This window comes from Pelecanus crispus, chromosome 11, assembly GCF_030463565.1.
Source record: "Pelecanus crispus isolate bPelCri1 chromosome 11, bPelCri1.pri, whole genome shotgun sequence".
Classification (NCBI taxonomy): domain Eukaryota; kingdom Metazoa; phylum Chordata; class Aves; order Pelecaniformes; family Pelecanidae; genus Pelecanus; species Pelecanus crispus.
Window position 1 is genome coordinate 32,394,393 of NC_134653.1, and position 15,441 is coordinate 32,409,833.

The 15,441-nt window shown below is 41.7% G+C and overlaps 1 protein-coding gene across 2 annotated transcripts; it reads left to right on the forward strand.

Annotated features, from left to right (window-relative positions):
• The first annotated feature begins 408 nt into the window (after positions 1–408).
• ANAPC5 (anaphase promoting complex subunit 5) lies at positions 409–15,192 on the forward strand. 2 transcript variants are annotated; one of them, XM_075718248.1, is made up of 17 exons: positions 409–612; positions 725–804; positions 1,639–1,748; positions 2,153–2,348; positions 3,598–3,664; positions 5,445–5,546; positions 6,730–6,920; positions 7,871–7,952; positions 8,720–8,809; positions 9,748–9,929; positions 10,411–10,546; positions 10,773–10,847; positions 11,617–11,738; positions 12,894–13,001; positions 13,525–13,672; positions 14,277–14,439; positions 14,892–15,192. In XM_075718248.1, exons 1-17 carry the CDS (start codon positions 409–411, stop codon positions 15,104–15,106), a joined length of 2,271 nt encoding a protein of 756 aa, XP_075574363.1. In that variant the 3' UTR covers positions 15,107–15,192. The 2 variants fall into 2 exon arrangements, with proteins under 2 accessions (XP_075574363.1, XP_075574364.1); XM_075718249.1 differs by having other exon boundaries at positions 9,784–9,929.
• Positions 15,193–15,441: the final 249 nt, after the last annotated feature.

The following is a 15,441-nucleotide window of genomic DNA, read 5'->3' on the forward strand; positions in this document are numbered from 1 at the left end:
GGAGACGTGACCAGCTGCTGGGCTGTGGGCGATAACAGGCTGAGGCCAACCCACGCAGGCGCTGGCCGTAGCTCGCCGCAGCCCACAGCCTGGCCGAAGGGCTGCGGTGCCGTGCCGGCTCGCAGGAGGCCCCCGCGGAGCAGCGCGCCCGGCCGCCCTGCGCGGCTCCCCCCGCCCTTCGGCCGCTTCCCTGCGGGCGGTGCCGCGCGGGCCCTTCCCTCCCCGGAACGTCTCTCCTGGGCTCGGGCCGCCAGCCGGCCCCGCGGTGGCGGCGCACAGCTCCGCCTCTGATTGGCCGCGGCGCGGCCCGCGTGATGGCGACGGCAGCGGCGATTGGTCGGCGGGCGAGGCCGGTTTCCCGGGCGACGGGGCGGCGGGGCGGGCGGCCGGTGGCGGCCGGGTGCCGCCATGGCGAGCGTGCACGAAAGCCTCTACTTCAACCCGATGATGACGAACGGCGTGGTGCACGCCAACGTCTTCGGCATCAAGGACTGGGTCACCCCCTACAAGATGGCGCTGCTCGTGCTCCTCAGCGAGCTGGGCCGCGCCGGCGGGCAGCTCGGCCTGCTGGAGCGGCGGCGGCTCAACCGGCTGCTGCTGCCGCTGCTGCAGGTCAGGGACAGGGACAGGGACGGGGCCGGGCCTGGCCCCGAGGGGGAGGGAGGGCGACCCCAAGGGCCTGCTTCCGTTGTGGCCTGTCGCGACATGTCGCTCTCCTCCCCAGGGCCCTGACATGCCGCTGTCGCGACTGCGCAAAGCCATCGAGGAGTCCTGCCCGCACCTGGCCAGCTCCGTGCACATCAGGTGGGCGCCGGGGCCGTGCCTCCCCTCCCCGCCCGCAGGAAACCCTTAAACCGGGTCCCTGCGATCGGGGCGGGGCGGGAAGCGAGCGAGCTGCTGCGGGCCGGCCCCGCTGCGGGCTCCGACTGCAGGGAGGCACGAAGTCCCTGCGAGCCGGGCCTCCCTGCTGCTGGAGGCTGAGGGGCTGCTTGCGTTCTTCAGTTAATTCCCTCTTGCAGTTTCTGTGTTTTGTGTTGGAAACGTGAAGACGCTGCCGCTACAACCAGTAATGCCGTGGAAGATGATAAAGCCGTTACATGCGTGCTCTGCGTAATCTGTATCTACTTTGGTACCTATTAAGAAGCACTCTGAAATGTGTAGTTTAAAAAGTCATACATTTGGAGCAAAAATGTACTTCTGCAGTTTTCTTAGTTCTCATAAATAAGTTCTGACAGGCACACAACCCAAACACCGAAACCATCTGTTTTAAAGCTTCTATGATACAGAAGATCTGTAATTTGACATTAGCTAACCCACTTAACAGCGATAGTTTTAAAAATCGGTCTATTTTGGGTTCCTAATTGTTTTGTTAGAAGAATAACAATCTTTTCTAATTGTTCCCTTTATTAAAATAACTGTTTAAAAAGGGAAAAGAACCCCAAACCTGATGATTATTTGGGTTATTAATATTTAATATGTTTTGATTTGGCTTATGAGTATAAAAACCTTCTGGGCCTAATGAATTTGCTACCACTTGGTTCTGTTTGTGTTTACTCATCTATACCTGAAATAGAAGAATATTTTGTTTGATGCGTATTATTAATACCCTAAAAAATGTGGTCGTCTTTCCCTGTTTAGGTTAAAACTTATGGCAGAAGGAGAATTGAAAGATATGGAACAGTTTTTTGATGACCTTTCAGATTCATTTACAGGGACAGAGCCAGAAGTTCATAAAACAAGTGTAGTAGGTGAGTAATTGTTATCCGTAAGCTATATTTGATGTGATATCTATCATTGATGTAATTCACTCAGGATACAGCTTTGTTTTTCTTTTTGGGGAGGTGTAAAGATTGCATAATATGATTTTTCTCTTGCTCACATGTTTCATATTAACCAATAATTTTGCATGTTGTGCAGTTCTTAACTGCTCTTAACAATTTTTCGGTGATCAGATAGTCTGTGAGATTTGCCACTAAATTAATACCAGATCTATACCCTGCAAAATTGAGTTTTATCAATTGGTCGGCTAAGACAAGACGCTTAAGCAAAATTAAATAATGCAATTTAATGTTCTGGTTATTATGATTTCTAGTCATCTCTCTGAAGCAGCAACCTTACAGACAGTTGTCATAACAGATGTTTTCCTTTGCAGGTCTGTTTCTCCGCCATATGATCTTGGCATACAATAAGCTTTCTTTTAGTCAGGTCTATAAGCTTTACACTGCGCTTCAGCAGTACTTTCAGAACGATGAGAAAAAAAGTGGAATTGATGAGAGTGATATGGAACTGACAAATACAGAGGAACTGGAGGGAAAAATGGAGAAAGAAGAACTTGATGGACCTTTAAGGTGATATATTAATACTAAAGTCTTTCTCCTTAAGCAAAGTCCCACTTCTTAGGAGAATTAGTCTTATTTCAGATTACCTCTGTACACATCAGAGTAAACTTAAGCTTTGTCCAGCTCAAGATGCTACATTGTTAAACATTCCAAACTCCACGAATCCTCGTCTAGGCCCTGTGCGTGTCCTATCACTAACGACTTCAGCTGCGATATTGAGATGTAGTGCACTGTAGCTTGTGGGTTTTTTTGAAGCCGCACACACCGGCAGAGCTGGATGGCCTCTCCGTTTCCTTGGTGCCACCATGTGGTAACGCTTGTAAATGGCAGCAGTTCTGCTCAGCGTCTCACAGAAGATGGCGGTACCCCATTCTCATGCTCACTTAGGAAATCGCAAGCTGAAGGCCAGATGTTGCCCACAGTTCCCTTCTGTACAGCCCACTACTGAATGACTGCTCTGCTTGTGCTAGTGTGTGATGTGATAAAGCTGATGGAGAGGTCACTTCTGCTTCCAGCAAGGAAAGATTGCTCGCTAAGGAAAAGTTAAGCTTAATGTTCTTGGTTTCTCTTTCCGTCCTTCTCCAAATAAAAGAACTCCTGTTTATTTACATCAAAAATGAGAAGCAAATATTCAGATGTTTCACCCGCTAAAGAGGTGTTCCACTGTAAGAATAATCCTAAAAGCATTTTGTGTATCCATATATTTAAAATGTACTTTCTAAACTGTCTTTATATAAACTTGCAGTTGTGCATGCTCTATAGCATGAGTCAGTTAACAGCTTTTGGATCTGGCTGTACACTGTAGTTGCTGTCTTTCCATGGAATAAATTTCTGTCTGCTCTTGCAGAACAGCTGTTTTCTGGGGTGATGTATGTGGCCAAAGTGCCAGTTCATTTCATTGTGACTATCTTCAGAAGAAAGGAAAAACAGAGCAAAGCCTTTTGACTATGTCAACCCCAAATCTTCTATCTGCTGTTTTCTTTGGGTTTTCACATGTATTTAGGGTAACTTTCATATTGACCATGCCCTCTGCAGATTGAAGATTACAACTAAATTGTGTGAAGTAATTTGGATTGTTAACTTTGATGTAGTAGATTTTATTCTTCATTAAGTTTTCTCCTTTTAGTTCCCTTTCATGCTCTTGAGCTCTAATCTCTCATAAAACTTTATAAAGCAAAAGTGTGGAGTGTCTGATAAAATGTATTTTCTTGTATTCTATTTCACTGCCCTTGTTTCTAACCAGAGTGCTTCTTATCAGGGAAGAAGAGATATCTTGCAGTGGGCCTCTTTCCCAGAAACAAGCAGAGTATTTTCTTTCTCAGCAGGTACGTTAATTCTGAATAAAGTTGAGTAAATGATCAATAACGTGAATTTCACCTTCAATTTTATCCACAATGTCAGATATGATGTTTGCTTAGATCTGTTAAGATTTGTTGATATCTTGCATGTAGTTGCTCAGTATGAGCACTTGGGGCTGGAAGTGTTTTATCTAGGCATGTACACCATATGATGATATTTGATCCTGAGAAGGTCACTTCCTTTCTGACTACTCGCTTCAGATTTGATGTCTGCTAAATGTGCAGTTTTGTTGATTATTCCAGCTGGTAAATACAAGATGGAGCGGAGATACTCATGGGCACAAATGTCAGTAAATGTGCTGCATGCTTATAATAAAAATAAAATATGTGTAATACGTGATGTTTCATGTACATTTTAAAAGGTCAAAGTAACTTCTCGGTCCCATTAGGATCTTTACTGCTAGGGGTTGTTGGACCCAGTAGCCTGATTGCAGCAAGGCTCCTGCAACTCCACGAACCCCAGTGCAACCGGTGGTGAGGCTGAGTGTGCTGTTATCCTGTTCCCCTCTGTGGCTGAGGAGGATGAAGGTTGATAAGCGCGAAATATATACGCTTGTACGCTCTCGCATGCACTCGCTCGCTCACTCTTGATTCCACCAGTAACTGGCCTTATATGCTCAGTTTATCAAGTAACTGGCCCATGGATTGTCTTGTCTCCAGTTGCCTCCAGCAGAAAGACACAACACGCGTACAGATGCATCTCTCAGTTGACCCAAAGGCCCCACGGTCTCTCCGTCAGTTGGCTTGGGACCTCCTGCTTGGCCTGGGCTTCCTCCAGTTGTCTTGTTCAGAGAAACTTATCTGGTCCAGTCTTGTGGCTGTTTCAATACTTGGCTCTCAAGCTGCTTATCCTACTTTCTGTCTAATCCAGCTTGATGTTCACCAGTGGTCACTCACTGACGCGTACTCTCACTTGCTCCAGTTGCTGGCACCACAGACACACGCGCGTCTGTGACCTGCTGTCCCCACTCCAGTTGCTGGCACCAGCGGCACACAGACCCCTGTGATCTAGCTCCAGTTGCTGGCACTTCAGCCTCCCTATACACATGCAGAATAGGGAACCCCTTATCCAGGAGTAGAGTTAGAAATAGGGTTTAATGAGAGGACAAGACAGACTGCAGTGATCTGGTGCAAGGTATGGATTTTAACCGTAGTGATGTTTTATTATACTGTGTTTTTAGCAGGTGTGATTTATGTAGAGTATCTGTTACCAGTGTGTATAAATTTTTCTTTTTCCTCCTAATTAGAGTATTAAGGAAGAACTGGGATGTTTAGGAGGGTTCTGAAATTTGAAGTTGTTTTATTATTCAGTAATGCTTATTCTAGTAACTAGAGTATTGTAATTTTTTAATAATTGATCTACTTGCCAAAGCAAACTATGGATTTACTTTTATTTGGTTTCCTGAATTTTTTTGTGAGAAGATACATGTAATTCCAGAGAGCGATCCGTTGTATTAGTTCTTCAAAGAGAAACTTAAATAGAATTCTTTAAGTACCTTTAAACAGCCCTTTGAATAAGCTTTTGTTTTACTTGGTCTCTCTGATCTCTGGAAAGTAAATGCTATAATATAGTATAGAATAAAACTGCCACTGATGTTTCAGCTTCATAGTAGACAGAGCTGTTACAGAATCTTCTTTATTGTTCTCTCCAAGCAGATAACAAACTGACAAGCATGTATCAAAAGGTATTTATAACCCTCCAGTTTGAGTTGCTTATCTTACTTTTACTTTTCAATTTTTATGCCAGGCTTCTTTATTGAAGAATGATGAAACAAAGGCTCTTACTCCAGCATCTTTACAAAAGGAATTGAACAACTTGTTAAAATTTAATCCAGACTTTGCTGAAGCAGTAAGTATCTTTTTCTTCATCCAAAATGGTTGCAAAGGGATTTCTTATCTCTAGGATGGGATTATTTGGGAGTAATTTATTCTATATTGAAATATAAGCAGACGATAAAAATACGAGCAAGTTGCATGTAAATGTTTAGTAATTCAGACTGAAACTCCTGAAGGTACAGAAACCTCAATTAAGCAAAGTACTTAACCACATGTCTAGCTTTATGTGCAGATATAATCCTCTTAATTTTGCTGGGGCTACGTGAGTGCATTCTTGTTGAACTAAACCTAAAACTTTTTTCTTTTTACATACGTTTTCCTAAGAAATTTCAGGCCTCATACTCCCATAGTTTAAAAATCAGTATTAAGTGCGGTATCTGTTGATTTTGCTTACTCATGTTCACTTTACTTCTGGTGCTTAATAGCAATTTATACTGAAAGCAACAGACAATTCACATTGAGCATTGGTTCCAGAGCCGTGCTTGCGAGCATTTGCCTTGTTCCTTGACAACTTATTCTTGAGCAAGTTCCACGAGTTCGCAGTCAACTCTTTCCTGCCTTACTTTCTAACTCTCCCTCCCAGTAGCCTTGGGCTGAGGCAGACAGGATTTTCCTTGCTCCCATTTGGAGATATATCCCTGAAAGGGCTGCCGTAGCAGGGGCTGGACTTGACAACTCCGGAAGTCCTCTGCAGTGTTCTGTTTGTCTGACATAAAGGGTTGTCCTGCCTGGGTCTCAAAGCCAAGAAGAAAATACATAGTTTTAGCATCTGCTTTCTACCTGCATGGCATTTGGAAGCAGTGCTCATGCTGCTGAGTATCTTCCTGAGTGCAGGCACGGTGGGAGTCATGCCTCCATTCCCACTCTCGCTTAGCACATAAATACAGGGACTCTACCTATGTCGAGGTCTCAGACTGGGTGGGACAATTCTGACGGCCAGATCTTGGCCTATGGGACACCATTTGGAAGATCGCATTAGGGAAGACAACCAATTTTCTCCAAGATTTACAGAAATTCTGCACAGGTGGTATCAGTATTGCTGCAACTTCTGATGAAGCACTTTCCTGGCTGTGCAGTATTTCATGGTTGCACTTGTTAGGCAACCTTTCTCAGTAAGAAAATACATAGTAATTATAAACAATAACTTTGTTTTAATAGTTTTGTATAGTTAAAGCTGATTTTGCTTCAATTTTTAGCATTATTTAAGCTACTTAAACAGTCTCAGAGTGCAAGATGTCTTCAGTTCAACACACAGCCTCCTTCATTATTTTGACCGTTTAATTCTCACTGGAGCAGAAAGCAAAAGCAATGGGGATGAAGGTTATGGTCGGAGTTTGAGATACGCTGCTCTGAATCTAGCTGCACTGCACTGTCGGTTTGGCCATTAGTAAGTTAATATATTGTACCACACAACTAAAATTCATCTTGTTGCATCTTATAAGTGCTGATAGATAGACCTTTTGTTCATTCTGAAAAAATCTGTTGAGGAGAGGAAGGGACTTTCTCTAATTTGATAACAGCTGTAGTTGGGTTGGGCTGGAAATTTCTTGGAATCTTGATTTGTTTTGGTTTGGTTTTATTTTGACATTTATTTGGTTTTCATAATAACTGAGCCATCTACAACAGGGTAAGAGTTGACATTTGTCTGTGTCCAGTTGCCACTGTTTCCTTGGTATTTAAATTCTCAATTGCTACACTTCCATGACCTCAGAAAGGTCAGTGGACAGGAATGCCTATTTTCAGCTATATTTTCAAGAAAGTGTGCTTGGTTTTCTGTTAACATTCAAATCAACATAGAGCTGATGATCTGGAAAAAGAGTAAGTAAAAAAAAAAAAAAAAAAAAATCTGAGCTTTTTTAATTTTAAAATGCCGGAGGGGTGGGTGATATTTTATTGATAAAGCTGGCTTACCCATCTCCATGTATGGTTTGCATTTATTGACTGCTGCCTGGATGCATCATGTAAAAGGACTGGAGATGGGAAGGACATCTGCAAAATTGAGAGCAACAACTCTTTCTACACAGGCAGATACTTAACATTGCCCCTGTTCAAGCACTAGCCTGGCACATTGGCACGTACAGGGTTTGAAAGCCCGCTTAGGGGTTACGGTTGCATTTTTGTAGTGGCTTGCAGATGCTGTCTTGCTTATTATCCTCAAGACAAGAATATATTGCTGACGTGCTAGGAGGAAAATGCAGGCTTTCTCAGCAGTCTATTAAATCAGTTATCTTCTGAGTGCGATATGCATAATTTAGATCAATATTCCTCTGTATCATAATACTGTATTTTAAGCACTGCAGGAATGCTAATATGTTCTCCCCTTTTGTTTGCTGATAGCCAGCAGGCTGAACTTGCACTTCAGGAAGCCATCCGAATTGCACAGGAGTCTAATGACCATGTTTGCTTGCAGCACTGCCTGGTAAGATAGCGGTGTTGAAATGGAGGTTAAGTCACCTTCGTCTGTGTTATCTGAGCCTTTGCTCAGTGAGCTGTTGCAGAACTACTCTTACAGTAGTACCTCATCAAATGCATCAGTAATTTAAATGTGACTGTCCAACAGCGGGGTGACATTGCTTCTGGCAGATGGGTCACCCAGAGCAACAAACTGTAGGGAGATCATGGGATGGTTTTGTTGCAACTCAGGATTACATTCTTAAACAGGAGTTGCGATCCCAGAGTACTGAGATCTCAGTACTAAGTTCGACGTTTAGTCTTGTATGTTTTAAAGAGACAAAGTACTTCATAAACTTCCTCCTTATCGTCTGTTGGATTCTCAAAGAGTAGTCAGCCTTCTTCTGAGGGGACAAAGAGGAGGAGGGAAAGACTTAGGTTTTTCTGTATTTTGTTCTGTAATTAACATCATTGTTATAACAAATTGGCATCAATGGTATCAAACTCCTGAGATACTGCTTTCCACAGTTAACTGTAATAATGGGGTTTCTGTGCATTACTCTGAACCTCTGGTGTCGACTGCTGTCAAGCCAGCGTCCCAGCCTAGCTGCACTTTTGATATATTTTGCTGCACAGCATTTAATAGAAGTTTTCTTAGTATCATATTAATTCTGAAGAGTGGTTTGTATTGCCAGTGAGTCTTTGTGCATTCTGGGCAAAATGTAAGGGAAGTTAAAAGTGCTGCAGCCATTAGCTATTTGCAATGAGATTTTAACTTTTTTTTTTTCTTGCTAGAGCTGGTTGTACATCTTGGAGCAGAAGATATTCGATAGCTGTGTTCTGCTGGAGCACTCTGTAAACAAATCTTTACATTTTGGTTTGCCAGTAAGTCTGTTTCATTTAATTTTATTCTAGGACAAACACTTGCAGTGAGGGGAGAGTGCCTGATACGGTTTTGGGTTTTGTGGCTGGTCTGTTCAAAATATGTAACTGAATTTAAACAAATCTATTTTAACACTCCAAAATCTAGCTGTTTCTATTATTTTTATTCTTCATATTGACAAACCAGAGCTCAGTTGCTTTAATGCCAGTGCATTATTGCAAGGCTCACTGTTTTTCCTTCTACCTTGTTTATTTTTCAGGCAGAAGAACTCTGTGGCTACTAGCCTGGCCCCATGCGCCATTTCGGCCCTGGGCCCGTAGCACAATCTGCTGGTGCTCAGGGGAGGTTCTTATGCCTCCGCCTTCCCTGAAACTCAGTGCTGATGCCTCTGGCAGGGTTTTGAACACGTTTACTTGTACGGCTCTGTCCTGGCTGTGAAATCTTGCAAGGCAGCCCTCCCCTTAGATAGTTTTGTGCCCTGAATCTGTTGGCTGTTAATGTTTAGTTCTGTCTTCCCCAAGATCTGCAATCTCTTTGTTAAGAGAATTGTTCTAAAAGGAACTAAACTGCTGGTGTTGGGAGATGAGAGCAGGCATGGCCACTTGGTGGGGAAGGGGGGAAGGCTCTGTGTTTTCACAGCTGTTTCATCACTGGAGAAATCCAGGTACAAGTCCTGTCATCCTCTTTAAGACTTCTGTGTGGGGGAGTGGAAATTACCTTTCACATCTAACAAAATGGCATTCACATTATGTGTGGGTGTGCATAAGAGGGTATTTAAAGAAATGCCTGGAGCAGTGTTCCTTTGTCTGTGCTGAATAACATCACCTCTTTTTCTTCGGGATTTTTTCTTTGTTTAGAACTCTTGCTCCGGTGTAATTTGCAAGCCTAGTGCACTCTACTGTCTTTCAATGCTGTTTGTATTTTTTTTTCTTCTTCCCAGTACCTTGCTTCCCTGGGAATACAGTCCTTGGTTCAGCAAAGAGCTTTTGCAGGAAAGGCTGCCAACAAACTAATGGATGCCTTAAAAGATTCTGATCTGTTGCACTGGAAACACAGCTTGTCAGAGCTTATTGATATTAGTATAGCACAGAAGACTGCCATTTGGAGATTATATGGCCGCAGGTATTTTGTTTCTTCTGAACTCTTGGGTTAGCTCACTGTACTTGTTAGCACATAATGCGTTTTGAGTTATTTATATAGGTGTAACAAGTGACTGTGTCTCTCCAGTGCACAAAAATAAAGCAATCGGACTGTGATTCAGTACAGGCTGAGTGCAATTATTTCCATTCTCTTATGTTCCTTTAAAACTCATAGTGGAGAAGAGATTGGGTTTCTATTTAGTAGTGGCAAATAGATCGTAAGTTGTTCCTGTGCCACCATTTTCAGCATCTCTGTGCTTAGACTGTGTGCAGCTTTCAGAACGTAGTACTTGCTGTGCCTGCATAGTCCAGAGTTCCTGGATAGCAGTTGTTTTACAAGTTTTCATTCTCCCCCAGGCCCCTAGCTTACCAGAAAACGTAGACTGTTGTCATAACAAGGCTATAGACTTAAAAATGGTGGTTGGTTGCTGCTTGAAAGCTAAAAGATGTTTCTCTTGCACAAGCACCATGGCACTTCAACAAGCCCAAACATTGCTGAGCATGAACAGTCTGGAAGCTGTGAACGTGGGCGTTCAGCAGAATAACACAGAGTCCTTTGCTGTAGTATTGTGTCACCTGGCTGAGCTACATGCAGAGCAGGTGAGTTTTATGGCTAGTTGCACAAAACGTCATTTGGGTGAGAGGACGTGTGGGTGTTAGTGACAGAGAGTGCGAGACTTGACTCGTGTTTTGTTCTGCCTTTAATGTCTGCATTGGGGGCGAAGAAAGTACAGGGGTTTTGCTTGGCTTGATTTCAACACAACCTTCATGGAGAGTGGTGCTTGCCCCAGTGTACGTTAATCACAGCGCTGTTTCTGTGTTACAGGGATACTTTGCAGCTGCTTCTGAAATATTGAAACACCTAAAGGAAAGATTCCCTCCCAATAGTCAGCATGCACAGGTAGAATATTTATAATTTACCTCTAAATTATGTAACTATTGTACAATAGCATCTGAATTCTTTCCTCTGTATGCCTTGGGCTATACGTTTGCGAATTTCACTTGGCTCGTGGCCTCATGGGAAGCTGTGCGGCCTAAACTTTTCTACAAAAGCATGAAAAAGATGCCTCTGTTGTTTTAAGACTGGTGAGACGTTTATCTCACCATAGCCTCCTAAGAAAAAGCTGTTTAAATAGAAGCGTCATTGACAGAGAATATACGTCTCCTTCATAAGCACATACAGGAATTAAATGTGCTGCATTGATTTGGAGCTTCAAAGTTCTGCTTAATTAGTGCTACTTATGTTGATATATTACAATCCAGAAATAACTGAAGAATAGGCCATTTTTTGTGTGACTCTGGGAAACACATTAACACGTGAGTCTATAAGATAGTATTTACATTGAAGTTTTAAAGATTCCATTAAATACAGTTTGGTCCTTCTCTTTTCGCTACAGAACAAGTCTATTGTTTCAAAGCATTAGAATGATTTAAAAGAGCTTTTTTACTTAAAATGCAGTCAGATAGGTGAGCTTTGATATTGAAACATCAATCCAGACGAGTATTTCCATTGAGGACAGTAATTTAGTAAATCCAGTAATTGGACAGTGGAGTTAGTTGTGTCTAGACATAAATATCCACAGGGGAAAATAAAAAGCAAGTTCTAACTTAGGATTAGAAAATGAGTAGGTGCAACTTCTAAAACTTGTTCCTGGATATTCTTTGTTTAGCTTTGGATGCTGTTTGATCAGAAAATACAGTTTGAGAGCGCCATGAATGATGGCAGATATCATATAGCAGATTCTCTTGTAGCAGGAATTACAGCACTTAATGGCATTGAAGGCGTATACAGGTAAGAAATCACGAATCTGCGTACACTTGCAGGTGTGTTCCATGAAGAGAGTGAAAAATTTAGCAAAATGATTGCTGGCAGTCACATGTGCTTACATGTTCTTCCCTTTCCAGAACTAATTACGGTCATGTTGTCTAACTTGTAGTGCTTATTCCATTAGAGTATGTCCCGCAATAGTAATTCCTAGTTGTTTCTCTGGACATTTTAAGAACTGGAATAGCACTGCTGAAGTTGGTGTTATTCTACAGCTGTAGATCTGTTGTGAGAACACAAAATACTACTTAAAAATCTGCCACAGTAACTGTATTCAGACTTCAGCACGAAGCAGAATTTTATGTCAAATAGCTAGGGATCTCAGGCCTAGTCTGAGCTTCAGTGTCTTCATCAGTGTCCTGGTTTCTACGTCTACAAAATGGAACAATATGGTTTTTTTCTCATCTTGATGGGTTCTTGTTTCTAAATGAGAATGACATGTTAGAAATAGGTAGGGTTAAAATTTGTTCTTTGGTGTGTATGAAAACCAACTTACTGTTAAAAGCAATTTGTTGTTGATTTTCAATAAGGCAAAACAGCTAAAAACATAGCCGATGCCAGTAAGCCAGAAAATCGGTGTTCAAGCTGTGGGACCTGATGCTTGTCCTTCTGGAATTGGACTGTTTGTGATTTCCCCGATCTTTAAATATTCTACTCACTGTCTGGGTTCAGGGCATTTGTACACATCCCCTACTGCTGTGTATTTGTTTCTTATTTCCCTGTTCTCGCTCTTTCCCTGTTGCTCTGTATCCTTGTTAGCTCAAGCCAATTTTAGCTACTTTGCCTCATACCTGTTTTTCTTGCAAATAATTATTTGTGCTTTCTAGCTCGCATGCTCTCCCATTTCTGCTGCCTGTTTGGCATTTGTTCTTGGCAATCCCTGTTTTTTGTCTAAAGCTGTTTTATAAGTTTGATCCTTTCTGCCTGTGAGTTGTCCAGTTGGAATCAGATACCTGTTTTTTCCCTGCCAGTGCGTATAGCATGCGTACGCTTCATTGGAATGCCATTCTGCAGTTACAAGAAACAGAGGTCACAAAGTAGAGACCTATTTTACTGTGTTCTGAAGAGCAGAGTTGTATCTAAATTATAAAAGTACAATCAGTGATGTTTTCTTTCTACCAGAAAAGCCATTGTATTGAAAGCCCAAAATCAAATGTCAGAGGCACACAAACTTTTGCAGAAATTGTTGATCCACTGCCAGAAAATCAAGAACACCGAGATGGTGATTAGGTAAGAATGTTTCATTTTCAGAGTATTAAAGCCACTTTGCAGTGATTAGAATCAACCATTTCAATTTGTCTGTGTTCAGACTTCACTACTCTTCAGATTCCCTACTCTGATTTGGAGCTTACAAAATAATTGCATTTATTCATCATGGTATGGTTCCTCAAAATATTGTGGAATTGAAGCCTAGTCATCTTTAATATGTAAATTAAAAGGTAGTAAACTTATTTTAAAGTTCCATGAAGACTTACGGAAGAAGGGAATGCTGCATCCAAAATAAATAGGAAATAGAAATGTATGTGTGTAATTGTACCTCTGTGCTAACCTTCAGAGTAGTTACAGTGTTATTTAATCTTTCGTATGTCGCTGGCATCTCCTCTTAAGGGTGTAATTGAAGTTTATTGTATATGCAGTAATGTAATTCATAATAAAATCAATACCATCATGGATGGAATAATTGTTTGGGAAACAAGTGGACATTTTTCATCAAAAGAAAATGTTTGTAATTCTTTCCCCCTGTTTTGGTTAGTGTACTGCTGTCAATAGCAGAGCTCTACTGGAGATCTTCATGTCATACCATAGCGTTGCCTGTCCTGCTGCAGGCTCTCGCCCTCTCTCGAGAATATAGTCTGCAGTACTTGGCTTCTGAAACTGTGCTGAACTTGGCTTTCTCCCAGGTATGTCTGATTTGTGTTTTCACAGGGCTGTAGGGCAACAGTTATTCTGGGGATCTGGATACTGGTTTTACTCCTGGGAGATTTAAGAACACAACCTTGTTGGAATTAAATTATTGATTCTGAAGAAATATATTCTACATGTAAAATCTTTTGAGGAAGTTAAAAGTTGAGTTTCATGTGTATCACTAAGATGTGTAGTTACTGCACATAATTAAGCAGGCAAGCATAAATTGGCCCTGCCTTCGTTTCTTCAGTTGTTATTTTTTTTGCTAGTATTTTGGCTTTCTAGTAGCACAGTTTGGCATGTGTTTGAATTAAAAATAATGCTTGTAATGGAGCTCAGTTATATTGTTTATTCTGAGCTGGCAGAGACATGGTTGTCAGCACTGACTGCAGTGGAGAAGCCATGCCTAATCATTTCAGATAGTAGCTCATTTCTACTAATGAGTTTTGATTTAAAAGAAGGTTATGTGGAGAAAATTTACATCCTTGTCTATAGTGCATTGTGTTATTAGAAACAGATGTGGCTTATGTCGGTCTTCTCTGAAGAAGCTGCTCTTACCAGTGGATTTCAGTATTAGACCAGCAAGTATTTCTCTTTCAGCTGATCCTTGGTATTCCTGAACAAGCCCTGAATATTCTGCACATGGCAATAGAACCTGTCTTGGCCCACGGAGCTGTCCTGGACAAAGGCTGTGCCATGTTCTTGGTGGCCAAATGTCAGGTGGCTTCTGCAGCTTCCTACACTCCACAAAAGAAGATTGAAGGTAGCGTGAGTAGAGTAATTCTCTACTAGAGAATTACCGAGTGATTCTTCTAGTAGAGAAGAGTAATTCTCCTCACTGAAACTGCGCTCGGAAGTTGAGAAGTGCAAACCGGTGTATATATTGGAGTCCTGCTACACGATCACTGTTAAAAAAGTTTAAATGATAACAGCAGAGTGTGTTACCTAGTTATCTGATAGCAAAATTAATTTGGAATTAGTTATTCAACAGAGGCAGTGTTTATAATGGAGTCTTGTTTATCTGCATGCTTTCACACCCATATTCTGCAGCAAAGGCTGAATAACAGAAACTAGCTGAAAGACCGTGTTGCTGAGACACAAATTATTTTGAAAAGCTGAGGAATTTATAATTGGCCTCCTTAGAATTGAGCTGTATTGCTTGGAGTTGTTATCGTGATACTATCTTAAATATGACTGTTCCCCTTTTTTCCACAGCTTTGGAATCAGCTATCTTGAATCTAAATGAAGCTAAGACTTACTTTGCCAAAGTGGACTGCAAAGAGCAGCTCAGAGATGTTCTCTACTTCCAAGCCCGGCTGTTCCACACCCTAGGCAAGACCCAGGAAAGGAACAAATGTGCCATGTTGTTCCGTCAGTTGCACCAGGAACTGCCAGCACACGGTGTCCCCTTAATCAATGCCTTCAAGTGATGCATTTCAAGATGAGATTTGTTTGTTTTCCTTTTTTTTCTTTTTTACAAATGTCTTTTTATTATATTCAGTCACCTGTGTTTCAAGATAACTGCCAATAAATCATGGTCTTCTATTGAACAAACTTGCATTTTGTTTGTAATGACTTAAGGGAAAACATAGGTTTCCACCCATTTCACTTTTATTCTGTCCTTGAAATTAAGAATAAGAGTTGAATGGGGAAAAAAAAGAAAATACTCTCTTGACTGCATTATAAACACACTGAGGGGAGTAGCACAGTCACGATGAAATAATATCTGTTCTTAGTAGTGACATTTTCAGAATCAATGCTGGCT